This window comes from Mycena indigotica, assembly GCF_014461135.1.
Source record: "Mycena indigotica strain 171206Taipei chromosome Unknown Mind.scaff0013, whole genome shotgun sequence".
NCBI classification, from domain to species: Eukaryota; Fungi; Basidiomycota; class Agaricomycetes; order Agaricales; family Mycenaceae; genus Mycena; species Mycena indigotica.
Genome location: NW_023503012.1, coordinates 1,825,555 through 1,852,761, shown reverse-complemented (window position 1 = coordinate 1,852,761; position 27,207 = coordinate 1,825,555). Strand labels below are relative to the sequence as shown.

Sequence of the window (27,207 nt, the reverse complement as noted above, 5' to 3'; positions counted from 1 at the left end):
GCTGCAAAAAGATGTTAAAAGGCATCAGAGAGATTTAACAACTAAGCTACGTACTTAAATATTAACAGGGATTATTTTCAAGTTCATTAGATTAAACAGCAAATATATAAAGGTCAAGAGCAAGAGTTGCGACTGAGCTTGTCAAAACTAATCTCAAACTTGCCAACTCTATTACCAGTCTTATGCCCAAATACTAGACTCTCAGAGGCGCCCTATTGCAAGTCCGTCAGGCTGCAAAACACACTTAGCACAGACTCTGCCAGCATGAGTGATGTTGATTATGCTAAGGTCAGGGAATAGTATAGTGATATATGCTAGGGCTAGATAATAATGTAAATAATAACTTATAAAAGTGATTGGATATACCCTAAAGGCAAAGTCTATGTGTTTGCAATAGATATCTATATATTACAGGGCACCAGTGCCACCCACTAGGTGCTTGAAACTACCTGCTACAGATAAGTTGAAAGAAAAACAAGAGAAAAACTCACTAGTGCTCTACCTGTTAATCCTATATATCTCTTCTAATTAGAAGTAAGGCTACAATAGGGTCTTACTTATAAGGACATCATGTGTTAACAATCTTATCTGTCTAAGGCTTAATACTTATATTTTCTTACTAGCATCCAGGAGTTTGCTTATTAACGCAAGGCAAGATAGAAGCTAAATATGCTCTTTGTGCCAGGGCTGACAAGATATTCTAACTTCAACTTTAAGTACTACTACTAGAAGAGTGTTCTATAAGCATACCTAGATGACTTGTATCACGGCTAACAGATTCCCCTTCTAGATGGAAATATATTTACTAAATCAACAAGCAGGTTTCTGTTTACACTTTGATATCTATATCCCTTCTCTAGCAATTTCTGCTAACAAGCTAAGTATACTGTCTGTCATCAATAACTAACAATTTTATAATATACTTAAGCATAAGGCTTAGATTCCAGAGGATCTAAAAAGGTAAGTTACCTATTTTAGTGTAATCATTAATATAATATTACTTATATATATATATTAGGTATATATAAATATGCAAGTAGTGTTGCTTAACCCACGGTTCATCTACAGATTACGCAGGTAACCTATGGATTGATCTGTGCATGAGCATCATCACAAAATTAAAGTTGTGTATCTTAACTAACTTTCATTAAGTAACCTATGATCACAGGTGAATGATTGTGCCCCCTCCTCTTTTATTATCTCTCCTATTGTAGCTAAATCTTTTTCTATATTTAACTTATTGTCCTCTAAGGACCAGGTCTCTAAATTAATATATTCTTGATTATTTTAGCTTGTCTTGGAAAATATAAATTAGGCCCTCTTGTTTTACCTGCACAATAGTAAATACATAGAATACAGCTGAAGAGTTAGCAGCTGGATAGGGTATTTAAAAACCTTTGGAGTTGATAAAGTTACACTAAACTTAGCAATTCTAATTTATAAGCAAGATCTGATCCTATTTACTAACTTTAGTGACTTTCCTTTATTTCCCTATAAATCTGGACCTCCCCTTTTAGGCACCTAAAGAATCCCTGCTCTGCCTTCTGTTAAAACAAGTTCTAGATGGATAGACTACTAGAAAATCTGTCCTGGCTATTAAACATTAGAGAGAACAGAACAAAAATTTGCAAGACAAAATTACCATTTAGTAGGTCCTACAGCCCCTATCTTATTGTTACAGTATATTAAATAATTTTGTGTACCTTTAAAAAGTGTGTTCACTCTAAAAATCTTAGTCATTCTCTGTTACCCTTTCTCGCCTTCAACAAAAGCATTCACTTTGAATTACTGTCACTATTTAAGAACAGTAACCCACACTTATCCTACTTATAATCTTTTCTTATACCTAAGGAGCTGATCCTTAAAAAAGGAGTTTTATTATAATTACTTACTCTAGTTTGATAAACTTCCCCTTTTTATAAACCTTGCGTGTTATAAAAATAAGATAGAGAGACTTACCTCAGATATTATACCCTGCAAAATGTGTGTTCTCCCTCTGTTCCCTCTGCCCTTTCCACTAGATATTATAAACTAATGTATCCCTATGCCTACTAGGTTGTAAAAGGCAATGTAGGTTCTATAGCTCCTTTATAAAAGTTTGGCTATTATTTAAAAGGTGGTCAGCCTAAGTGCAAGCACCCTAACAAAAGATCTTAAGATAAACCACTTTTAAATTCCCTCTCTGTTTAAAGCAGGCCCAGAGTTAACTCCTAGCTCAATCCATCTGATAAGCAAGATGTCGTGCTTGATGTCCAGCTCACTTGTCTCAGTGCTGCAGGCTATATTATTTTCTACCTCTTTGTAGAAGCTCGAACACATCTGATGTCGATGCAAACTTACCTCAATCATGTCTTGATCACGGACACATGCTAAAACGTGGGAAATGAATGTAAATACTTGATATCTTGGCCAAAATCTGAAATTTCCTTATCGGGAAAATCTTATCTTATCGTGGGAAACACCTTCCTGATATAGAAGGAGGGGAAGGAGTCCCAAACAGCCCTTAAAAACTTTTTTTGATGGTATATCCGTTTTTCAAAGAATGGCACCCCCTTGTGGCAAATGGTATTTTGCAGGGAGGTCCATAGGGGATTCTCCCCCCTTTGTTAACAACAAAGGATTCTTTGTCTTCTATCCAACTCCCATTTGACCCTCATTGCCCAACTGCTGCTGACATTGCCCCCAGTGTCTGCGAGCTTATAGTTGCATTGACTATGGATTCACAGAAAGACTTCTCATTTAATCAGATTCTGTAGAGTGTTGTACTTTTTCTTCTTTTTTCAGAACCTGCACCAGCACAAACAACTCAGCGCAACCATAAGTAACACCTCTGACAGCGCGTGAACGCCGAGTCCCTGACCAATGATGTTGATCGCGACCGGTGACCATCAGCGTCGCATATCACACCTATCACATCGCGTGGTCATCGTCCCTCTCTTCCACCGTTGTCACCCGCCCCCCTGCCTGCTTAACTCCTCTCCGACACTGACCGAACGCAAGTGGCGCGAACCACTGCAAGCCTTACGGAGAAGAAGTATGAGTGCGGATGCTGCTCCGGCCCTACCGCCGCCGCCACCGACGATCGATTTCACGCAGCATGTGCTGGAGGATGGGACGACGATAAGCACGCAGGAAAGAGTTATCAAGGACGTACGTCTATTCCAATCTACGACGTTCCGCACATGTCTGGCACTCACCTCGATACGTCCCCGTCCACCTCTATCTCCACCCCCGGTATCCGGATCTAACTTTGCCCAGGTCCAAGCCCCCGCGACCCACATCCCCACACACGACGAGCTCTTCTTGCCCTCACCGGATAGCCCCGGCGGGCGTATACCCAACTTGGCCTTCCTCAAGAACCACTTCTACCGCGAGGGCCGCCTGAGGGAAGAGGATGCGCTGTGGATAATCGAGCGTGGCACAGAGATTCTGAGAGAGGAGCCCAATATGCTGGAGTTGAGCGGGACGGTGACAAGTGCGTGCTTCGTTTTGCTATCAGGAAAGATGGTCTGAAACCTTGAAGTATGTGGGGACATACACGGGCAATATGTGCGTAGCTTCTTTGCGTCATAAGCCTGTTCCTCACTACCGCAGTACGACCTCATGAAACTCTTCGAGTTCGGTGGCAACCCGGCGGAGACCCCTTACCTTTTCCTGGGCGATTACGTGGATCGAGGCTATTTCAGCGTCGAGGTGTGCTACCCTGCTACATTCCTGTCCTGCCTCGCTGACGGAGCCTAGTGTGTGCTCTACCTCTGGGCGCTCAAGATTGTATATCCGACATCCGTTTTCCTGCTTCGTGGAAACCACGAGTGCCGCCATCTCACGGATTACTTCACCTTCAAGCTCGAATGTAAACACAAGTACTCCGAGCGACTATACGACGCCGCCACACTGTCTTTCTGCTCGCTCCCCCTCGCTGCGCTTCTGAACAAGCAATTCCTCTGTTTGCATGGCGGGCTCTCCCCAGAACTGGGTACGCTGGCCGACCTACGCGGCATTGACCGCTTCCGCGAGCCTCCGACGGCCGGGTTGATGTGTGATATCTTATGGGCAGACCCGATCGAGGACTTCGGGAATGAGAACACCACAGGCCCTGGGGGCGAAGCGCACTTTGTCCACAATCATGTCCGCGGGTGTAGTTATTTCTTCACGTACGCCGCCACTTGCGCCTTTCTGGAGCGCAACGGACTGCTTAGCGTTATTCGGGCCCACGAGGCGCAGGACAGCGGGTGAGTAACCTGCGTTCTTGCGCTTTCATATTCTAATGGACATACAGGTACCGCATGTATCGCAAGACTCGCACGACAGGCTTCCCGGCCCTTATGACGATTTTCTCGGCACCGAACTACCTCGATATGTATAACAACAAGGCGGCAGTGATCAAGTACGAGAACAACGTGATGAATATCCGTCAGTTCAACTTCTCGCCGCATCCGTACTGGTTGCCGAATTTCATGGATGTTTTTACCTGGAGCCTGCCCTTCGTCGGCGAAAAAAGTGCGTTCGTCATGTACATATCTTCTGGGGGCTCATAGGAACATAGTTACCGACATGCTTGTTGCGGTGCTAAACACATGCACGAAGGAGGAACTCGAGGACGATTCCGAGGACCTTCCAACGTCGCCCACGTCACCAGTTTCTCCGAGCAGCCCCGAGGAGCGGAAGACGGTGATCAAGAGCAAGATTATGGCCGTCGGGCGTATGGCGCGTGTGTTTGCGCTGCTGCGGTGCGTGTCCTTCCCCCTTCGGTCAAGCAACATGCTCAAGTTTCTTCTAGAGAGGAGTCAGAGAATGTCTCAGAGCTAAAGAACATCTCGGGGTCCGGGAAACTGCCGTATGGCGCGCTTGCATCGGGCTCGGAAGGCATCAAGCTAGCAATTAGTGGATTTGAGGATGCGTGCGTGGATTTCTTCTTTATCAAACTTTCTCGTCGTCCTAATAGGGCGCTAGACGCAAATCCGACATTGAGAATGAGCGCCTCCCACCAGAACTCGTCGACGCCGAGTCAGAAGCTGGAAGGGCGATGATGGCTGGTGGCGGAAGCGCCGCATCTGGCTCGCCGGTGTCCAGCGCCCCATCGTCGCCGCTCCTGCCTGCAACTCCGGGAGACAGCGCTCCTATACCCGCCGTCGAGGACAAAGACGCTTCTGTGGTCGTGACGCCCGCAGCAGCAACACCGCAGTCATCCTCCGCGCCGTCGTCCCCTGCCCCCACCGGCCCGCTTCCAACGCCGTTCCGTCGCGGACACGCTCGACAGGCGAGTCTCGGGACGACCATGACAAGCCCAAGCACACGAAAGCGCGGGCTGGAGGACACGATTGGAATGATCCAGGGAATCTGGGATGCGGCCACGCCGGCTGGGAAAGACAAGGAGGCAGTCGTGGGAAAAAAGGAGGCAACGGACGAGGAAAAATAGACAGCATGGATGGTACAGGGATCTTGATACTGGGTTGACGAACATTTGAATGGGATGGATATAGTACGACACTTTACAGAATTCAAGTACCCGTTTTCAAGCTGCTATTGCAGGCCTTGGTGAAGACAACCTAGGTATATATATCCGAGTCTTGCGGTCGGGGTATCACTTTTCTCGTAAAATGGTAACATATCTATTACTGGAATGGTTGCTCAGCAAATATGGTCCCGGTGGAAACTCAACTGGCTGCTTATAACTCTAACGAACCTAACTTGACTGGGTTGTTGATAGGCTCAGGCTACCCTCATCTACGATAAGAGAACCGTAGAGAACTTCTTTGATTTATCTTATTCATTAAAAAGTACTAGTTGTTAAATTTTCTTCTGTCATCAACAAAAAAGACAAAAGTCCAGGAGAAAACAATAGATTTTCTAATGAATAAACCTTTGCAAAGAAGTTACTGCATTTGGAATAGCTTGTTGCAGTTCAAGGACCTATGATTTGCTTTTATGTTTCTGAATAAAGAATTTCCTTATTGAAGACTACTACTCTGGCAGAAACCAAATGCATTTTTTGTTTGAACTTCCTGTAAGGGAAATTTAATGAATTTAGTGTGCATAAATCCCTTTTGTCAGGGGAACCTCCCTTTCGGCCCCTCGGAGACGCCTCCGATTCCGGTCCGACTCCGGTTCCGTCTCCGGTCCGGCCCTCCATCTCGCCCGCACAATCACCGATCCGTCAACGCCCTCCCGACGGTCGCCCTGGGACCTCGCCTGCGACGCCGCCCAAGCCTTCTGTGCCCGACAGCGGCAGCTACGGACAAGCAGTATATAGTCAGCTACCTAGCAGGCGGACCCTTAGAGTTTCTTCTCTTCGGATCCTCCCCTGCTAGGTCAGCTTCATTTGTATTCGCTTACCAATGTTCACTCTTCGGATCCTCCCCTGCTAGGACCTTGATCTCAGGCCTCCGGGGTTGCCCTTACAGCAGAAGAAACTCTCTACGGGATCAACCGGACAAGATTGCCAGGTTCGGCGCTGACTCAGGCTCGGAGTACGAGTCCGTTCCGCCCTCGTCACCGCCCCTGCCACTTGTCCCCTCCTCCTCTACTCCTGTGGTCCCCGCACCCGTCATGCCGTCCGGAGTCACTCCTACCGCAGACGCCCGGCTGGACTCACTCGAGGCGAAAATTGATAGCCTAACTGAGGCCCTTGCTTTACTCACCAACCAGGCTTCCGCTGCCGCTGCCGCCGCTAATAATGCGGGCGGACCCCAAACACCTTCGCCGGAGACGTCGATTTCGACTCCGACTCCGGTCCAGGGCGACTCCGAAGCCCTTTTTGGCGACATCAACCTCGCCTCAAAATTGGTCTTGCGACCAAACCCCCCGTTCACCTTCAACGGCGACCGGAAACGCGGCCGCGCGTTCCTCTCGTCCCGCACCTCGCCCGCCTTGCCCCTGAGGCCTTCGTGGTCAACGGAGAGGCGAGCGAGGAAAAGGCCGTCCGCTATGCCATGTCGTTTATGGCAGAAGGACCCGCTCAGCAATGGGCAGAGCGCCACGGAAGCAAAGCCCCGTTTCCGTTTCCGTCCTGGGGCTCGTGCGTTTCCGAGTTTCGACTCCGGTTCGTTGAGGAGAACGAGCAAGATCACGCTCTCTCCAAGCTGGAGACTTCCGCCTATCACATGGGCACAAAGGATGTCTACCAGTACACCGACGACTTCGAGGACCTGATGGACCTCGCCGGATTCGAAGACGCGCTGGTCAAGGTGACCAAGTTCCGCCACGGACTTGACCCCTTGATCAACAACGGAATCACGTCCTCGAACGACCCCCGGACCTCCGGGATTACCTTAGCTGGCGCACCCGGGCCTTCCGTCAATACGAGGCCCTGGTCCGGGCCAAGCTGATCAAGTCAGCCGCCCCCAAGACGCCTGGCGGTTTGATTCGGACTCCGTTTCCGGTCAACCGCATCCCGGCTCCGGCCCCTTCCCGCCCGGTGGCTCCGGTCGTGCCACCCGCGGCCCGCGCCCCGCTCCGGCGCCTCCAGCTCCCGTCCCAATGGAGTTGGATCGCACCAGGGCTCGGGGTGCCCCTCGCCGCGCCTGCTTCAGGTGCGGCGACCCAAACCATCTCGCCCGGGATTGCCCCCCCCCCGCCGATGTCCGCTCGATGGACATCCTCGACGAGGTGATCCAACAACTCGGTGACGAGATGTTAGCGGAGTTGATCGCCCGCTACACGGACACAGCTGCCCTGCCGGAGACGGCAGCGGAGTCGATGGCCGGAGAGGATTTTGTCCCCGCGACGAGTGACTGGTGTGCCCTCGTTCGCGTCTATAAATCGTTTTGCCTCTTTGTATGATGAATGCAGTTCCTTGCCCTACAATGAGCCCGAAACGAAAGACACACCCTCTCCTGCCCCCGCCTCGACTCCGTCTCCGACTCCGCCCGCAACTCCGGTCATCGTCCTTCGCCGCCTCACTGCCTGGGAAAAGAAACTGCCCAAGCAGTACACCGTTGCCGCTGCCCCCGGGGCGAACTCCCTCCACCTCCCGTTGGAGCTTGAGTCCACCACCAGCGCGCTGAAGCTCCAGAAGCGTCTCCGCTCCGGCCCGTTCCCCTCGGTTTGCACTATGGACCTCTCTGGCCCTGAGGACGGAGACGATTCCGATTCCGGTCTCGATTCCGACCTGCCTGATCTGACGCCGGACTCGGACTCGGATGACGAAGATGACCAGCTCGAAGATGGTGACCGCATCTTCTACACCTCGTTCCGTCCCTCAGAGGAGATACGCGCAGGTAGCACCGTCTCACAGCGTCTGGCCGAAGCCTTCGCCAAGAACCCCGCCCCACCGCCCTCCGAGATCCCGGACTGGGCTAAGGAGTTCCAGGACGTCTTCAACAAGGAGTCCTTCGACACGCTACCGGGCGGAGAGCCTGGGACCACGCCATTGAGCTTGTCCCCGACGCTAAGCCCACCAACTGCAAGGTGTACCCCATCTCGCCCCTCGAGCAACGCGAGCTCGACGCGTTCATCGAGGAAGGGCTTTCGACGGGCCGGATTCGCCCTCCAAGTCTCCGATGGCGTCTCCGGTCTTCTTCGTCAAGAAGAAGGACGGCGGACTCCGCTTCGTCCAGGACTACCGTGCTCTCAACGCGATGACTGTCAAAAACCGGTACCCCCTTCCGCTGATCAACGACCTCATCAACCGGCTCAAAGGCGCTTGTTACTTCACCAAACTCGACGTCCGTTGGGGCTTCAACAACGTCCGGATCAAGGAAGGTGACGAGTGGAAAGCGGCTTTCCGGACTAACCGAGGCCTGTTCGAGCCCTTGGTGATGTATTTCGGCCTGACAAACTCTCCCGCGACGCTCCAAACGATGATGAATGACATTTTCCAGGACCTCATCCTCTCCGGAGACGTCATGATCTACCTTGACGACATCTTGATCGCCCATTCCGACCTCCGGAAACACCGGCAGATTGTCCAGGAGGTCTTACGGCGACTCCAGGAGCACAAGTTGTACCTTCGAGCGGAGAAGTGCGACTTTGAAAAATCGTCAATCGAGTACCTCGGAGTCATCATCTCCCACAACCACGTCGAAATGGACCCCGTCAAAGTCGCAGGCGTCTCCGCTTGGCCGACTCCGGAAAACAAGAAGGACATTCAGCAGTTCCTTGGGTTCGCTAACTTCTACCGCAGGTTCATTCGGGACTTCTCGACCCTTGCGCGCCCTCTTTTCGTGCTCACCAAGAAGGACCAGCAATGGACTTGGGGCGGCGCGGAGGCCCTCCGCGTTCCAAGCGATCAAGGACGCGGTCACCTCGGAACCGGTCCTGGCGATTCCGGACGACGCACGGCCTTTCCGACTCGAGGCGGACAGCTCTGATTATGCGACGGGGCGGTTCTTTCACAATCCGCCCCGGACGGGAAGTGGCACCCTGTAGCATTCTATTCCAAAAGCTTAAATGATGTCCAGCGCAACTACGAAATCCACGACAAGGAGATGCTTGCGATCATCCGCGCACTCGAGGAGTATAGACACTTCCTCGAGGGCGCCGCGCACCCTGTCGAGATTTGGACTGACCATAAGAATTTGGAGTACTTCAGGAAGACGCAGCACCTCAACCGGAGACAGGCCCGGTGGTCTCTGTACCTCTCCCGGTTCGACTTCACGCTGCACCACAAGCCTGGCCGCGATATGGGTCGGCCTGACGCCCTCTCCCGGAGACCCGACCACGGAGTCGATTCCGACAACTCCGATGTCGTCCTTCTGCGGCCTGAACTCTTCCATGTCCGCGCACTCGAGGGCGTTCCGTTTCCGGTCCCGGCTCTGAACTCCTCCGCGACATCCGTGATGCCCTCTCCGGTGAGCCTGACCTGGAGGAGCCCGTCGCACTAGCGGCCCGGCAACTTCTTAAGGTTCAAGGTCAAGCTCGAGGCCCCCGCTCCTCACGTTCTGACGAGTGGGCCGTCTCCGGCGGTCTTCTCCATTTCCGAGGAAAAATTGTCGTACCAAAGGACAAGGACCTCCGGAGACGCATCATCGAGCTCTGCCATGACACCCGAGTCGCCGGACACGCAGGTCGTTTCAAGACCCTGGAGTTGGTCTCCCGGAACTACTGGTGGCCTCAGATGTCTCGCCATATCGGCCGGTATGTTGCGACCTGTGACTTGTGCTGTCGCACCAAGGCACTCCGGAGACTGCCCCACGGAGAACTGCACCCCACGGAAACGCCCCCGAACGCTGGCATACCGTCTCCGTCGACTTCATCGTAGAGCTTCCCGAAGCCCATGGGTACGACGCGATCATGGTCGTCGTTGACACCCTCGGAAAGCGCCCCACTTCTCAGAGTGTCATACGACGGTCGATGCAGTAGGGGCAGCCCGCCTCTACTACCGGAACGTCTGGCGGCACCATGGGACTCCGGAGAAGTACGTCTCCGACCGCGGCTCGCAGTTCATCGCGGACTTCACCCGAGAACTTTGGCGTCTAATCGGCATCAAGCCCGCCACGTCCACGGCATACCACCCGCAGACAGACGGTCAGACAGAGCGCGTCAACCAGGAGCTGGAGCAGTACTTGCGGATCTTCACCAACTACCAGCAGGACGACTGGGATGAGCTGATTCCGGCCGCGGAGTTCGCCTACAACAACCATGTTCACTCCTCCACGCAGCAGGTCCCCTTCATGACGGACACGGGACGGCTCCCGCATGGGCTTCAACCCGGAGTCCGTTCCGCCATGGAGTCAGTGAACGAGTTCCGCGACCGGATCGCCACTGGTGTTGCTGAAGCCAAGGCCGCGCCACTAAGGCCAAAGAGGAGTACAAGCGCTACTACGACCGGAGACGGACTCCGTCTCCGGAGTTTAAGGTTGGCGACCGTGTTTGGCTGGATGCCTCTGACATCAGGACGACTCGCCCCTCGGAAAAGTTCTCCCATCGCCGCCTTGGACCGTTCAAGATAGTCGCGGAGATCAGCAAAGGTGCCTACAAGCTCGACCTCCCTCCGCCTACTCGAAGCTCCACCCGGTCTTCCCGTCGTCAAGCTCGAGCTCGCCCAGGACGACCCCTTCGACGGACGCCCCGGCTACGACCAGCCCCCTCCGGACCTCGAGGACGGAGTCCCGGAGTGGGAAGTAGAGGAAATCCTGGACGCAAGGGTGAGGTATAAACGGCTGAACTACTTCGTCAGATGGAAAGGCTACGACGCATCGCACGACCAATGGGTCCGCTTCGACCGCGTCTTTGCCCCGGAGAAAATTGCGGAGTTCTATCGTAAGTACCCCGGCAAGCTTGCATAGCAGGGGCCAGTGGGCGCTATTAGCATTAGAATCTGAATCTGAAACTGAGAGTGTTTTGCAGGAGGCGGCATTGGGCTTACTTGACTTTGACGGCACTGGGATCGGCATCGCTGAGATTTCCCATCGCTCCAAACAGTTTACCGCCTTCCTCAACGACGTAGAGAGTCTTATTCGCACCCAGCTGCCTAAACGCAGAAAAATGGGCAAGCGTACGAGATACGGCTCTGATGATGAAAGTAGCAGCGAATCGGAATCGGACTCCGACACATCGCCTCCGCGACCTTAGACTCGATTCCGTTCCGGTCTATGCGTCGGGACGCCGCATTCAAAGGGGGGGGTGATGTCAGGGGAACCTCCCTTTCGGCCCGGAATCGACCCGATTCCGACTCCGGTGATCGCATCACCGCCATCAATCGCATCACCGCCCCCGCCTGGCGATCCCCCTGGGACCTGGCCTGCGACATGGCGCAGGCATACTGCACGGAGCAACGATCAACCTTGGCGCGTCAAGAGCGCAGTATATAGTTCAGCTACCTAGCAGGCGGACCCTTAGAGTTTCTTCTCTTTGGATCCTCCCCTGCTAGGTCAGCTTCATTTGTATTCGCTTACCAATGTTCACTCTTCGGATCCTCCCCTGCTAGGACCTTGATCTCAGGCCTCCGGGGTTGCCCTTACACCTTTGCCGAGAAGCCAGCAGTCCCATCAGGACCCTATTGGACTGAAATCCCTATTTGGGTCTCCAATAAATGTCAAAAAGCACTTAAATTTATTCACAGGTCAGGACCCCTGTCAGCTCTTGTCGTCTTTACGCCTGCTATGTCTACTGGAGCTGCTTCGTACACTAACGCGCGCATGGATGCACTTGAGGCAAAACTAGACAACCTCACTAATATTCTCACCCATCTTGCTTCCCAGGCTTCTGCTGCCGCACCACCTTCGGCAGTTCCTGAACCTACTTCAGCATCCCCGAATGCCCCCGATGCGGATGTGTTATTTGGTGACATTACTATTGCCTCAAAACTGGTCTTACGACCAAACCCCCCGTTTAGGTTTAACAGAGATCGCAAACGCGGCCGCGCCTTCCTATACGCGGTCAAGACTTACCCCCGGCTTGCCTCTGAGGCCTTCGTGATCAACGGAGAGCCGAGTGAAGAAAAGGCTGTCCGCTACACCATGTCCTGTATGGCGGAGGGACCTGCCCAGCAGTGGGTGGAGCATCATGGGAGCAAAACCCCCTTCCCTCAGTGGAACCTATTCCTCTCTGAGTTCCGCCTTCGGTTCGTTGAAGAGAATGAGCAAGACCTTGCGCACGCTAAGCTGGAGAGTGCGGGTTATCACATGGGAACGCGGGATGTCTACAGATATACCAACGACTTCGAGGACTTAATGGACCTTGCTGGGTTCGAAGACGCGTTGGTTAAGGTGACTAAGTACCGCCATGGACTTGACCCCCTGATCACCAATGGTATTACGTCCTCGAACGACCCCCCAGACCTCTGTGACTATCTGGGCTGGCGCACTCGTTCATACTAAGACTCGGGGCGCCCCCCATGAGCCTGCTTCAGATGTGGCAACCCCAACCACCTGGCTCGGGATTAGTGCTGTCCACAATTAAATTATGCTAGAATATATTTTGAATATATTCGAATAAATATGATTATATTATGCCCTTTGCATATTCAGACCCATTGAATATGAGTGATTATGAATATGAATATATTATGAATATAATATATTATACCTTGGCCATAATTAATTATATTCAAATACACCAGCAAGCCCTTCAGCCAGAGGTACTAGCTCTGTAGCAGGCTACTAGCAGCAGTAGCAACATCTTCAAACTCAGTCTTTACCATATCAATGGCTTTTGGCAGTAAATCAGGCCGGACAATATCCATATCCAGCCCTGACAGAAGGCTGAAGTTGACCTTTATATTGCTACCCTGGACTTTGATGATACTCTTCGCTGGTGAAGGTATCATACTTGACCTAGGCTAGAGTTTTGTTCAGCTTAATATCTTGTTGTAGAATATCCAGGCTATGTTACCAATCCTGGTTATGGCTGCAAAGAGCATCTCTGTAGGGCACCTGGTCTCCAGACTCCAGCATCAAGCATAGGATGACAGATATGTATGCCTCAATGACTGCAAAATTGGCCACAGAAACAACCATAACCAAGGAGTGGTTCAATAAACCATGAGATAAGGTGGATTATATGCACTATGTGCAGACTTGTGAAGCTTGAATATAATTGAATATATTCATAATATATTCATATTCTGAGCCCAATTATGATTATGAATATGAATACAATTATAATATGCTCCAGCAGAGAGAATATATTATGAATATGAATAAATTATGAAAATTTCGTATTCATAATCATAATTGGACAGCACTACCCGGGATTGTCCGCTCCCTGCCGACGTTCACCATATGGACATCCTTGACGAGGTAGTACTCTAACAACTCGGCGACAAGATGCTAGCAGAGTTGGTCGCCCGTTACTCTGATATGGCCGCCCTAGCGGAGGCGCATTCGGAGGTTCCGGTAAAGGATTTTCTCCCCTGTGACGTGACTGGTGTGCCCTCATTTGCGTCCATAAATCGTTTCACTTATTTGTATGATGAATCAACTCCTCTGGCCTACAACGAGCCTGAAACGAAAGACACACCCCCTACCCCCTCCAAAGCCCCTGTTCGGATTCACCGACTTGCCTGGGAGAAAAAGCTACCCAGCAGCTATACCATCTCCGCCACACCTGGGGCTAACTCGCTCCACCTCCCCCTAGAACTTCATTTGGCCAAAGACAACTACAACTTCTAATCAGACATCTTTCGCTCTAATTTAGGTGTAACTTTTTCATGGGTAAGGCAACTTGAGTCTGGCTATGACAAGTCCAACTTGAGCAAAGACATCCTGTCATTGCATACAACTTTCCAAAATGCAACTTTTCTGGAGTACAACTTTTTAGGCATACAACTAGCGAGTTGGACACCTTTTCCTAGTACAACTTTATTGCTGCATGCAGCTTATTTGAATGTAACTTGGACTTTTCTGGTCAGCCATCACTGATATCATAGCGGATCAGATAAACACATCAAATATGCTTTGCTCCACCACTGCCTTTACAATCACCTTTGATGGCCGCTGATGGCAAGTGATAGAGTAACTGAAGTTGTACCTTGCCTGAAAAATGTTGCATATTGGCCTACAGAAGTGGTATTTAAAAAAACTTGTACCGCAGAAAGAGAGTGCGTCCAAAGACGCGGAGATGTTGCCTTGGGGGCCAGAGAGGCGAGTGGGGAACGAGACCGTGTAGTAGCCGTGGCAGGGAGCTTCGGTGGACGTCCCACGAGGCCGCTTTGCTATTGGACCATCGTCAGACTCCGTGGGCGGTAGTTTGGCGCGTTTTCGCTTTCCCGTCATGGAGGTAGAAGCAAAGAGCGGAGTGTGAGTGTCACATGTATGTAATACATCAATGTCACTGCTTGTTCTCGCTCAAATCGGGTCCGTTGGGGCCGATATTCAGGCGGGCACATGATGTATATGTGCCAAGTCCTTGCATAGTCGAATATATGGTCAAGGTATTTTATTTTGCCCATAGAAATTGACACAATCAAGCTATGTGCAGGTTGATGAGCAAATGTCCATATATGGTAGTTTGATGGCCGAAGTTGATCGATAAAATTGCCCCGTTAAAACGATGATTTTAGGTCTTTAAATTTTCTTTTTATGTTGAGAATTCATGGAGAAATAAAATAATTACTGTGGGGTCCAAAAAATGGCAAAAGTTGTGTTCAAACCCGCGGTGCCAACTATTTTGAAAACGGCAATAACCCCCTTATCAACAACACTGACAAAAGTTGTCTTTTGAGGTTGACTTGCACATGTAAAATGGGTGGAAAGTTGTATCTAATTTGCAGAGTTGTATATAGAAACTCTAAAAAAGCCAAGTTGTACCTCCAAAAAGTTGTCTCCATTTTAAAACATGTGTCAAATACTTTTTTACAGTATGTCCCCCATAAATTTTACACATTCTAGAAATAGTACAGCAGTTTGTCTGATGAGTTAATCAGGTGACCCTGTGAGACACCTGCCTGAACGGGAAATTATCATGCATATCATGGTTGGTCGGTCCACCTGTAAGCCCTTAATTTCTGGAGCACATATGTTCCTTAATTTCTTTTCTCCCTGCCCCCTTGATGCAATGAAAATGGACTCAATCTGTACCAAATTAGTTTGTCTATCACTCCCTTAAATTGAACATGTATCCAGGCCAACATCAAGTGACCATTTTATTCCAAGATCTACAGGAAATCGATGTAATGAAACTAGTAGGAGTATCTATGTCAAAAGAATTGAGTAATATTTGTCAGAACTAAGTGACCAATTACCATATATGATATATATGTGATATCTCCTGGGCACAGGTACCCCGCAAGACGATTATCCAGCGGTCAGCCTCCCAGCAGAGTGAATTCAAAAAAAGAAAATCGGGTCACGACCGTGTGACGTCACCCTGCATTACGCAACAAATTCACACGTCAACAAACTTCACCCTGACTGTCATGTCCACAGGCACGAATGACGCACCTGCCCAGCTGCGCCGGAAGCTGGCCGAAATCGATGCAAACATCGACAACATGCGCGCTTCCTTGACCGCAGCGTATGCGGCACGTCGCTGCATTATTGCGTGTCTGCGGCAGGTCACGTACGCGGGAATTCTGTCGGTCCCAATGGAGCTCACGGCAGAGTTCTTCGGGCACTGCGTGGAGGAGTTCACCATTGGCGGTCGGTCTCCCAGTGACACAGGCACCTCCCCCCTCGTGCTTGCGGCGGTTTGTAGCGAATGGCGTCGCATCGCGGTCGGCCTTCCCCGCATCTGGTCGCGAATCGGTCTCCGCCAGGCGAAGTTGAGCGACAAGCAGGCAAGGCTGCTGGAGCTCTGTCTCGCACGATCGCGGGGCCATTCTTTGGAGGTGTCTTCATACAGTCTGACGGCAGAGGTGCCCCTGCAGACGTATGGAGCAATAGGAAGATTGGAAGCTTACACCGGAGCTTTGGCAGATACTCTGCAGCTCGGAACAGAGAAGCTCAGCTGTCTCCAGAGCCTCACGCTTCAAGGTATCAGCCCACTTCCCACCCAGGAACCCTTGGACACGTTCGCTGACACTCCAGCGCTTCGGCATGTCCATCTTGCCTCTGTTTCGCTGGCGCAAATCGTGCTGCCATGGGCGCAAATCACAAGTTTTACGGTTTCCTACATCCGTCTCCTCGCGCTGTATGACTTTCTCCGGAATATGCCGCAGCTTCAAACCCTCGACGTTCACATGCAACGACCAACACTTTCAGACCAGACTGTCCGGCCCGCCCCGTTATCACTCGCCCTCCTGCATACCCTTCGAATCAACGAGCAATATTTCGTCTATGACTATTCTTGGACGCAGGAGCTTACGGTACCGGCGCTCGCCCATCTCCATCTAGGACGCTGGGACAGCAACGGAGACTCGGAGACCTACCTTGACGACCTCCTCAAACGATCTAAATGCACGTTGCTCTCTCTAGTAGTTGACTCGCTTGTCACCCACCCTGGCCTGCTGGAATGGACCCCAGCATTGACCCACCTGACTGTTCACAACACCAGTTTCGAAATCGCAAAAGGTCTCCTGGAGAGCATCATCGACCCCGTACGCCGCGGATCCTCCTTGCCTCGCCTGTGCTCCCTTCACATCACACCTGAGCTTGACGAGCTTCCGCTGGTTCATGTCGCAAACTGGTACAATCGCTGCCGCGTGGCGGCCCGGGCAGAGTCGGCGTCGGAGTCGCTCCGCGATATTACCATCGTGTTGCCATGGCACCCCTCTGAACCGGCGGAGGAGGCCCGGCGCGTGCAGGCCATCCTGGACCTGCGCAACGCCGCGGGTAATGCAGAGACTCATGCGCAGTTCTCCTTTGCAATACCAGGATTTTATCTCTCTTCTCATATGGTAGGTCTTGCCGGCAGACTTGAACTGGATAGGCTAACTGTATGCAGTCTCCGATTGGAAATTTCGTTGATGTGGACGATGAATGGATATATACTGTGTGAGGGCTGTTCGTGCATACCGCATAGACTAAATTTCTTGTCAATTCTAACATACTGTGCTTATGTTTCTCCGACTAAGTAATATAAATGATCTTCTGATAATGCTAACTCATATGTACTCAACAATAGCGTCAATTCCAATACTGTACAGTCTGGTGGTTCTTCTCTCTATCAAAGTAGTGGAGTTAAAGCAGAGTTTCAGAACTGAATCAATCTTTCAACAATCTTTACCTTACTTTGCTTCCATTCACAGTGAACCTGTTACAATACACAACTTAAAGAGATGCATTATTTTAATTATGTCGGTATTGTACCGTATTAGATGGAGCTCTGGTTACAACTTTGCTCTTGCTTGCAAGTCTTCAGCCCCAGAGCCCCGCCAGTCTTTTTTGCCACTCGACACTTCTGATTCATCCCACGCCATCTCTGCCTCCTCCACCACATTCTTCCCCGCCGTACACGCAGCCCTCCACGCCCCTGCCACCGCGCGCCAGTACCGCTCGGGATAGCGCCGCGCATGACTAACATGCGCCGTCCCGCGAAAGAACTCCTCCCGCACAACCGGGACACCCGTAGCGCGCATCTGCGCTATATGTGCCTTGACGCGCGGCAACAGCGCGACACGGTCGACGTCAGAGTAGAAGTACACCCGGGGGACCGTGCGGCTGAGCGGGTGCCATGCATACGCGTATCGGGCCGTTGCTCCGCCTGCCCCCGCCATGAGGGTAATATCGCCCTCGGGCTCCCCGGCGACGAAGTCCCCGATGAAGGCCGACAGCTCGGGCCGGAGACCGCAGACAGCGAGCGTGCGATTCGCGTAGTACAATGCGGTAGCCTCTCCGAGTCGGCGGACGGAGTAGTAACCCGCGCCTTCCCAGAATTCAGAGATGTCGGCCACGGACGGGGCGGAGTCGAGGATGGTAAGGGTCGGCAGCGGGGGGAGGGCGGGGAGAAGGAGCGTGCGATGTGGCGAGTTTATACTGGCCGGATGGAGCGCGCCAGTGTTGTGTAGGTGATTGAGCGTGAGCGTTAGCCAATGGAGTTGCATCAGGCCGCCTATATGCGCGACAAATGAAGCTTTCCTTGCGAAAGCAGAAGCGTGACCACGCACCGCTCGACATACACTGCACCATCCATCGTTTCGGCGCCTCCCCCTCGTATTCGAGACGGAAAAGGTCGTGCAGGAAGTTGACCACAGGCCGCATTCGCGCAATCTACCGCCAATGTTAACAGAATTTCGCAGAAAGACAAGGCTCACATTCATCGCAAACGTGCCCAGCCCAAACGCGGTCGTGTCGCACGTGAGGACCAGCTGTGCAGCGCCGGGGTACATTTCCGCGTACTTCCGCGAGTAGTGCGAGACAGGCCTGAGGGTAGCATACGCTGCTAAGCCTTAGTTGCGCCGACGATGGCAGCGGACAACGCACCCCATCCGAGAATCATGACCAAGCTACAGTCAAGGTCAAACGTAGTCATCAGGAAAATTTTGAGCACATACTCCGGTGCCGCCTCCCTTCCCACCTCTCTCCTCGCCCTCCCAGTTGGCGCGCGGTAGTAGCAGCACGACGTGATACGTGTAAACTCCTCGTCCAGCGCGCGCTCAGTGGCTGCATCCCTCGTGCTCGCGGGCGGAGCCATAGCCAGTGGTAGGTGGCGGCGGGAAGGAAACAGAGGCCCACCGAGTCGATTCCGCCGTTCGCCTCTGTTTTTAGTCGAAACGTCCGACCCGGCGCCGCGCGACATATCGTCTGCGCGATCGGAATACGGCGCCACACGGCTGTGGGCGGAGCCTTCGGGAACGGTCGCGGAGGGGGGTCGGGAAAGGCGAGGCCGACACCTTGGCCTTGGCTTTGCCTTGGCCATGTTCTGGTCCACGGCTGCGTCTCGGCTGCGTCATGACAGTGAGCTGCACGATTGTCGCCCTCAGCGGGCTAGCACAGGAAACTGTGTCACGACGTCACGGCATCTCACGTACGCGTACGTACGTACGTGACGTCGTGACTTGACAGTCATGATGCAAAGAAGCTTAAGTTCAAACAGTTGAACGGTTCAGATGGGGAAAAAATAGAGCTTAAGAAAACAGGTCTCAAAATTTTCTTAATTTGCTTCCAAGAATTGTATATAGTGCTGTGAGTTGATAACTTGATATGGTTCTAAAAACACTACTGTAGCATTTTATTCAATTCGGCGCCCGAAATCGGTGTGACATCGGCGCCGAAATGAAATTTTCGGCGTCCGGCAGCTCCAAGTGTGACCGCCGAAAATTTTGGGCAGATTTCGGCGTGGCCCGCAGGGCCGTGCCAGCCAAAAATGGTACATCAGCCGAGGGAATTCGGCGTCTAGGCTGTCGAGTGTGACCGCCGAAAAAATTTCGGCATTTTAAGGCCGGTGTGACGCGTGACCGCCGAATTGAATAAAATGCTACAGTATTTCCTACACTGCTGCACGGTCTTTTTATGCAAATTTCATGACTGAACAGCATAGGATACTATTATGCCGCTTTCTATGGTAATCCTAAAATCATGATATCCGCATGTTGTGATGATTAGCAGTAGGACGACGATAACAGTTCCATAGCACATTTTTAAGCTCTGCAATTTTCTTAAGACTGATTGACAGTGGGCGACAGTTTACAGCACTGATCCCCAGGGCTTGGACAGGTTGTCCGGCCGCTTGTGGCGGATTTGATCAAATCGGGACACAAGTGGCCGGAATCGGTCAAATAGGGAGAAATGATGGAATTGTCGCCGGCCCCGGGGACTCACACGTCAAACGATTCAGAACACACGCGTTCTGCGTGCATGATCCTCATGGGGCGCTTTATGCTCCTTGTCGCTCACATCCATGGCCGAAGGACAGTGCCCACCACAGAGACCATCTCTCAGTACTCCATTTGCCCGCCGAATAGCAATCCGAAAGCACCGCTTCCATCACTGGCATCAGCACCGATCTGCGGGGAAACGGCATGCCTGTCACCGCAAAACCCTATTTGGCAAAACAATTCTTGGTCTGGTCGCAACTGTTATTTGGGCAAGTTTGGCTGTACATGCATATATGCAACTCCACCAAACAAGTCTATGTTATGTCTACATGCTCTTATATTTTCTACTTGTCTCATATCCTATCTTCAGTGTGTTTTCTGAATTATTCATTGATTATTTATTGATCATCTCTATTTTCTAGTTTGTCGGAAATTCCAAGTTTCTTGGGAATTACTCCACACAGCCACAATATCTGACAGACATACAAAAGGAAGACTGAAATATCAAATAACTGTCATTGGTGCTACAACTAGGCCTCAGTTTTTATGTATGTTTTTTTTTAAAAATATGTATTTAGGTTCTGTCTAAGTCCAAATCAGATATAGAGCCAAGGCAAACTGTAGATGATATATTGCAACTCTTGCGAAAACGGCGGTGTATACCTGATCTTAGACGGATTAGATGCAGTCTCTTGTTTCCCCAAAGCAGACATATAGCCCTTGATCCAGATGATATTCTCCAAGATATTGGCATTAAAAACTTGTCTGTACTTTATCTTCGCATATCAGTCTTGGGAGGGTCTGGAAGATCACATGGTTAGATATTAAATCCTGCATATAGTCACTAAAGTTTTAACAAATATTATTTAGGATCAGATATTCTGTCTTTTAGCCAGAAGACAGGAAATTTTCCATCTAAACGCCCAGATAGTAGGTATACTCAGATTCACACATATTGCCTAGAATTAATATCAAATAATTTTTATAGTTTGGATACCTGCAGCTTCTCAGAAATTTGCATGCACTGTGTGCCCAAACAACAATCCAGTATTGTGGAAACATATTGCTCAACATGAAGACTCTCATAGACATATTGAAAATCTGCATAGGGCTGATAACCTGAATAGGTCTCAACCATCTCATACTACTCCTCAGACAAGAGATCTTGTTGGAGGACTGCTAACTCAGACACTCCTAGATGCAACTCGTAATTCAAGGTCAAATAATTGGATTAATGAGTCCACTGGAACAGCAGATTGGAGAAACTTGGCAGATGTTGATATGCAATTTGAAGATCCCAATGCTCAGGATAAATTGCTAGTACAGCTACAGCGGTTTTTAGAAGCAGGCATGGACTCTGAAGATGAAGAGTGTGAATGTAGTGAATTAGATTCCAATTCAGCCCTATCAGATCAAGATTCAGAGAACTTTGGTTAGTATAGTTGACAATTATTTTAGATCTCACCTATCTGATAAGTGAAAATAGAACTTCCACATGCCCGCAAAAAGCGTAAAATAAATCTTGAAGATTTCAAGTCTGAATGGTACCCATGGCCAGACAAAGAGGTTATCTAATAGTCTAACTTTGGTTACTTGCTGACAATAGACAGACCTGTGTATTAGATATTCTGCGACATCTTCCACGTTGTTCATTCTCAAGAAAGCAAAATGCAGCTATTCATTGGGCTATGGAAACCCTTGGACTGCATAGCCTCCCATCTGATCGTATAATGGATGATATTGACAAAACACTTCAGTCATTATGTGGGGTACAAAGTATCAAGTATCAAGGTGCCTTTGGTCATATATATTATGTAAATGATATGGCAGCTATTATTGCACAAGTAACAAACTTGTTCTATAATACATAATTAATACTTACTGTCATTTTAGGAAATGTCAAATCCAATTGTTCAGTCAAAGCTTCATTTTTTCCCAGAAGATGCTGGTCCATCACTTTCTCAGGCTTGGCAGGCTCACAGATGGTTAAAGGAACTAGACCCTGACTTGACCACACCTATGATACGGCGAAAGCATCAAGATTTTTATATTCATGAACCTGCTCTATTAGCAAATGGTGCAGTTTGTATGCCAATGCAGTGGTTTCAGCGTTCAGGACATATATATGCAAAGGCATGCCAAATGACAAGAAGCCCAAATGGATGGATTGTTGAGACAGATCATCAGATTGATATTTTAGATACAGAATTTTCTTTCTCACTTCCTAGCTTTATCCAAACCTATGAAGCCCGAGGTCTTCTAGATCCTAGGAATATACTAGGTATGTTATAATATTAATTATATAATTATCCCTGATTTCTTTTATAGGAGAACACTCTAGGAAAGACAATACATTTATACCATGGTCTAAAACAAATCCTAGTAAGGGTAATCCATGGCGTAAAAAAATCTAGAGGTTATCAAGTACTAGCCTTTCCAATTTGGCTTTACTGTGATGATACATCAGGAAACTTGTCCAAAAAATGGAACAAACACAATTCATTTCTGTTTACAGCTGCAGGTCTTCACCTGTGCAGCCCAGTACCCACCGTCTGTGATCATCCCTTGGCAGGGCCCACCTGTGTCGCCCATATACTACTATAGACTATCAGGTCTATCCCAGCGGGTTGGACCTGACTAGGGATTGACACGGGTACCTCCGCGGGTGTCTGGACAGCCATCCCACCTGTGCAGCCCAGTACCCACCGTGAATTGTCGGGTCCACCCTGGCGGGTTGGAGCAGACAATTCACGGCCGTTTTTTTCTCCACCATAGTAATGAATAATTATTGAAAAGCGAAATGAATAATTTCAACTTCCAAGGTTTTTTCACTCTAAGTCCATAGAGGTATGAAGAATTATGAATAATTTTGACATGGTAAGACTCGGATAATAAGATGTGACACTGGTATGTGATGTCACAAAGAGGCTATCATCCAAGTGTACAATGTTATGAATAATAATGAATAATTCAAGCCTCTAGAGACTTGGGTTGGACTCAGCGCCCGAGTCACGCTGTTACATGTGTCACATAGGGTGACAGATGTCCCAAAAAGGAAAATTTCGCCGTTTGACTGTACAATCATCAGGGAATGTCACATATCGTCACAAAACAAAGTTGTGTATTTTGACTATACAAACAACTTTCATTAAGTGACCTATAGTTGCAGCTGAATAATTGTGCTGGTATTAACCAATGATTGGCTGATCTACACTTATTACAGTGATATATCACTGACAGAAATATAGATAGATCTGAAAACTGCTATTGATCATTTCTTGGATTGTACCTGTCGTTTAAGTCTCAACTGGTTCAACAAACCCAAATTTCATATTATCCTCCATCTACCGGATCATATCCGCCGATTTGGTCCAGCAATGCTATTTGCAACAGAGGGATTTGAATCATTCAACTCTGTTATTAGATCATGCAGTGTGCATAGTAATAGGCATGCTCCCCTCAAAGGATATTGCTATACAAATGGCAAGAGGGAATAGACTTCGTCATCTCCTAAGTGGGGGCCATTTCTTTGTATCACAGTCTAGCTCCAGACCAACAACAACACAGTCTGAGTCACCATGGATGAGGCTCTTACTTACAGAATTTTTACAAGGTGCTTGGTATACTATTGGACCAGGACCACAAAAATTTCTTCAAACACAAGCCCTTTGCTGCAAATTCCTAGGTATATCTGAAATTTCTACTTCTCCTTCTCCTGGCACATGTTACCACACTGGGCCAAAAAAACTTTGGAGCACAACAAGATCTGCCAAAATACAGAATTCTATTGCTGCACTCTCAGGATATCATCCTGAAACAACATATGTTCATACACCACAACAGGTTCTATTGAAAAATGGAGATATATGTGAGATAGGGCATGGTGTTGTTTATAGGACATACAATGATACAAGACAAATTGGCACCATTTCTGAGATTGTACAAATCTTAGGATCATCTGCACAGCATAGTGGAAGGGCTAATTTTGTCTTGATAGAGGAAACATCTCTTGGACCACCACACTCCATTTATTGTATGAGAGAAATACAAAAACTTGAGAATTACACTTGTGTTGAAATTGATGTAAGTTGTTTAACTATTTTTCACTATTTTTTTAAAAGAAGTTTTGAATAGGATATACTCTGTACAGTGAATATACAACACAACTGTGCAGATAATAAGTGTCAAACCTCACGTACTCGAGTTGTGTGGCAGGAGCGAGAACAAGCAGTGACTAAAGAGCTTGCTATCCAGCACCAATCTCAAATAGCAAATAATTGGATAGTTAATACTGCACAAATGAGAGATGCAGAGGTGCTCAGACCATTCAAATCAAGTCCAGTATATCTTCAGAGGGAGCATATCATCCACCAGGCTGCTACCTTACAATTTGCTTCACTTAAATCAAAAGCAAAGACCAAGGCTCAAGACAATGATATGGCAGGATCAAATGCATACACTACAGTGGAGCATATAAACCCTTCAAGGCTAGTGAATACACCAGTAACACAGGCAAATATAGCTAGTTCCAGTCATTCTTCTCTGGTATCACAACATACAGGGTCAAGTAACCTTAGGAATATTTTAAATATGGATGTTGATTAGTATTCTGAGAGTCTATAGCTTGTATGCCATATTTTATAAACCTTCAATACTATGTAATAAAGCTCTGAATGTAAGTTGTGGTGACAGAACGGGAAATGATGTGAAATCATGTGACCGTGACTATCAGCACATGACCTTCATCAACCTCTTTTTCTCTCAAGTCTGCACCACACCCAGGCATCGGGTGTGGGGAAAATCCATGGCCAACGGCACATCTGCTAACCCCAAAGTATGTCGTCTGACCCGACCCTGGCATGCTCCGCCCGGCGCTCACATATTACACGCTAAACCAGGCTTACCGGCGTCGTTGATGCGCTGGCACTCGTTTCATGGTGAACATGGTCAGGTCCCCGCTCTTCGTTTGCAGCAAGTATTCTCTACCTGTCCGGGTCTTGAACTCATCTGTTGGCCCCCTCCAGATGGTATAAAAGGCAGCGTATTTTGTGCCTCAATATTTTCATCCCCTTCGTTCCTTCTTCCATGTCCTACGCCTACCAGCAGTCCCAAAACGGCCAGCGTTACTCAATGATGACGACGAGCGACTACGAGAACACCTTCGAAATGGATATATCGTCCCAGGACTACAACTCGGCACCGTTCACTCAAATTCCCCGACAAAACTCATCCGACTCCTTCGACTCCAGCCAGCCTGCGGCTCCCTCTTTGGCATCGACTCTCATCCATGTAGTCAACCCGATTGACTTTGTGGAATCCATTTCGGCCACACTGGAGCTTAGCCTTGAGAACAAGGCTGAATTGCATCGTTTACGAGCAGTGCGTGATAATTTATTTACACCCTTTTGTACTTATCCATGCCTTCAGTCGTTGGACCTTCCTCATAGTGAGCTCATCCTCATCCTCTTCTCGGCAGCACACAACCTCTTCAACGTGCAAATGGCATTGGCCAATGCTGCTGCGATTGCAGAGCTCAAGGCGGAGATTCTTCAATTGCGGAAAACACTCCACCAGGTGGCCTTGACACAGGACCAGAAGGTATGTTGCCCGATTAATCATCCTCGTGTTCTTCACTGACCGTTTTATAAGGACGAAGTCATTGCAGCAGTGAAGCTCGTCGTTTTTGATCCAAAACGGCAACTATTCGACAATGACAGCCTTATTACCTCCACTATCGTGCGTTCTCCAATTAACTCTTATCTCATGTCTGACTCGCAACAGGCCAGCCTCAAAAAGAACAAAGCCACTAACGGCTTCTACGACATTTTCAACGACTACAGCGCTCCGCGTGCTCGTATACTTCAAAAGGACATACGAACACCTGCTTCCTATGCGAAGAACTCTCTGTTGAAACATGTATGTCCTCTGTTCTGGTCTGTGTGGGCTGACCTGTTATTCATAGATCGGGGAGAGCATCAACCAAAGCTTGACCACAGCAACGCGTGGCGCCGCCAAGAAGATGGGACTTGAGTCCACCAAGATCGCCAACAAACACCTACTCCGGATGATTCTCTATGTGCGTATTCCATTGTATTCATCTAATTTGCTCATCACAGGCAGCGGGACTTTGCGCGACTCAATCCTAAACTCCTACATGAAGACAGCAACAAGTTTCAGTCTACCGACTCCTCCACTAACATAAGCAACACCGCCAAGCCTCAGAAGACGGACCAGTCGTTCTGGGGTCTTTTCAGCGGCCATGTCGGCAATCTGGTGAAAGATTTTGGGACGGAAACAAGCAGCGATGAGTGGAAAAAGTGTGTCGTCGGCCCAGTATCTGTCTTAAAACTGATGACTCGACAGGTATTTCATGGTGCGTGTCAAGAAAGAAGAAGAGCTTCATCCCGAAGACCCCATCGATGGCCTGCGAGAATACAAGGCACGCACGCCTCTCACTCAAGCCAGTCCCTCGGCTGGTCCACAAGTCGGCGCACAGCCTGAAGCTCGCCACATTCGACCACTCCCACGACGTCTCGACGGCATGTCTGGTGCGGCTTCAATCTGGGGTTCATTCTCGCGCTGACTTAGTCTAGTTCCCACGCCGTCGACTTCGGCACTACAGGGCAATAACCAAGGCATGTGGTTTTCACTCGGATGTGTCTTCAGGCTGAAGAGCTCCAAGGTTTCGGTGCCAACACAGCATCCCACTTCAGTTCCAGCCAGCTCCCCCCTCTGCGCGGCAGTCATATGCATGGTAAGCCGCCCATTAAACCATGGGTCCGTTACTAAAGCTTGGGGTATACAGCGGATACCACTTTGCCTAGCATCAGCTAGTTGGGATATGGAACTGCTCCGGCATTCCAAGGTGGTGTGTGTCGCATAGCGTCTGTGCACTCACTGACATGTTTTTAGCACATGGTAATCAGGGAGGCTCATATCGGGGATGACTAGACATCATAGTGGCAAATCTCGGGTTCATTCTTAGTTCATAGGGTCTGTTGCTTAGCTTACGAGTGGATTTAATGGTTCTCTGCGTGTTTATACGGATGTGATTATGAGTTCGGCGCCGGCAGCCGGCGCCGGACGGTCACCCAATTCGGAGTGCTCGTAATGATGTCCGCCGGAGACGG

At 49.4% G+C, this 27,207-nt stretch overlaps 4 protein-coding genes across 4 annotated transcripts; 3 read left to right on the top strand and 1 right to left on the bottom strand.

The window, feature by feature from the left end:
• Positions 1-2,862: 2,862 nt before the first annotated feature.
• MIND_01281100 (Serine/threonine-protein phosphatase) lies at positions 2,863-5,419 on the top strand (the record flags this gene model as incomplete). The annotated part of the gene is made up of 8 exons (XM_037369282.1): positions 2,863-3,475; positions 3,524-3,549; positions 3,595-3,693; positions 3,742-4,232; positions 4,280-4,500; positions 4,547-4,730; positions 4,781-4,900; positions 4,954-5,419. 8 exons carry the CDS (start codon positions 2,863-2,865, stop codon positions 5,417-5,419), a joined length of 2,220 nt encoding a protein of 739 aa, XP_037214488.1.
• Positions 5,420-15,799: 10,380 nt separating this feature from the next.
• Positions 15,800-17,319, top strand: MIND_01281000 (uncharacterized protein; the record flags this gene model as incomplete). The annotated part of the gene is made up of 2 exons (XM_037369281.1): positions 15,800-17,218; positions 17,266-17,319. The coding sequence occupies 2 exons, from the start codon at positions 15,800-15,802 to the stop codon at positions 17,317-17,319; spliced, it is 1,473 nt and encodes a 490-aa protein (XP_037214487.1).
• Positions 17,320-17,650: 331 nt separating this feature from the next.
• On the bottom strand, positions 17,651-19,179 carry MIND_01280900 (uncharacterized protein; the record flags this gene model as incomplete). Its single annotated transcript, XM_037369280.1, has 5 exons — positions 17,651-18,372; positions 18,428-18,530; positions 18,575-18,699; positions 18,744-18,766; positions 18,815-19,179. 5 exons carry the CDS (start codon positions 19,177-19,179, stop codon positions 17,651-17,653), a joined length of 1,338 nt encoding a protein of 445 aa, XP_037214486.1.
• A 5,813-nt stretch (positions 19,180-24,992) lies between these two features.
• Positions 24,993-27,028, top strand: MIND_01280800 (uncharacterized protein; the record flags this gene model as incomplete). The annotated part of the gene is made up of 11 exons (XM_037369279.1): positions 24,993-25,048; positions 25,102-25,456; positions 25,505-25,675; positions 25,727-25,813; positions 25,859-25,993; positions 26,040-26,153; positions 26,198-26,394; positions 26,441-26,625; positions 26,671-26,831; positions 26,883-26,945; positions 26,990-27,028. 11 exons carry the CDS (start codon positions 24,993-24,995, stop codon positions 27,026-27,028), a joined length of 1,563 nt encoding a protein of 520 aa, XP_037214485.1.
• Between the last annotated feature and the right edge of the window lie 179 nt (positions 27,029-27,207).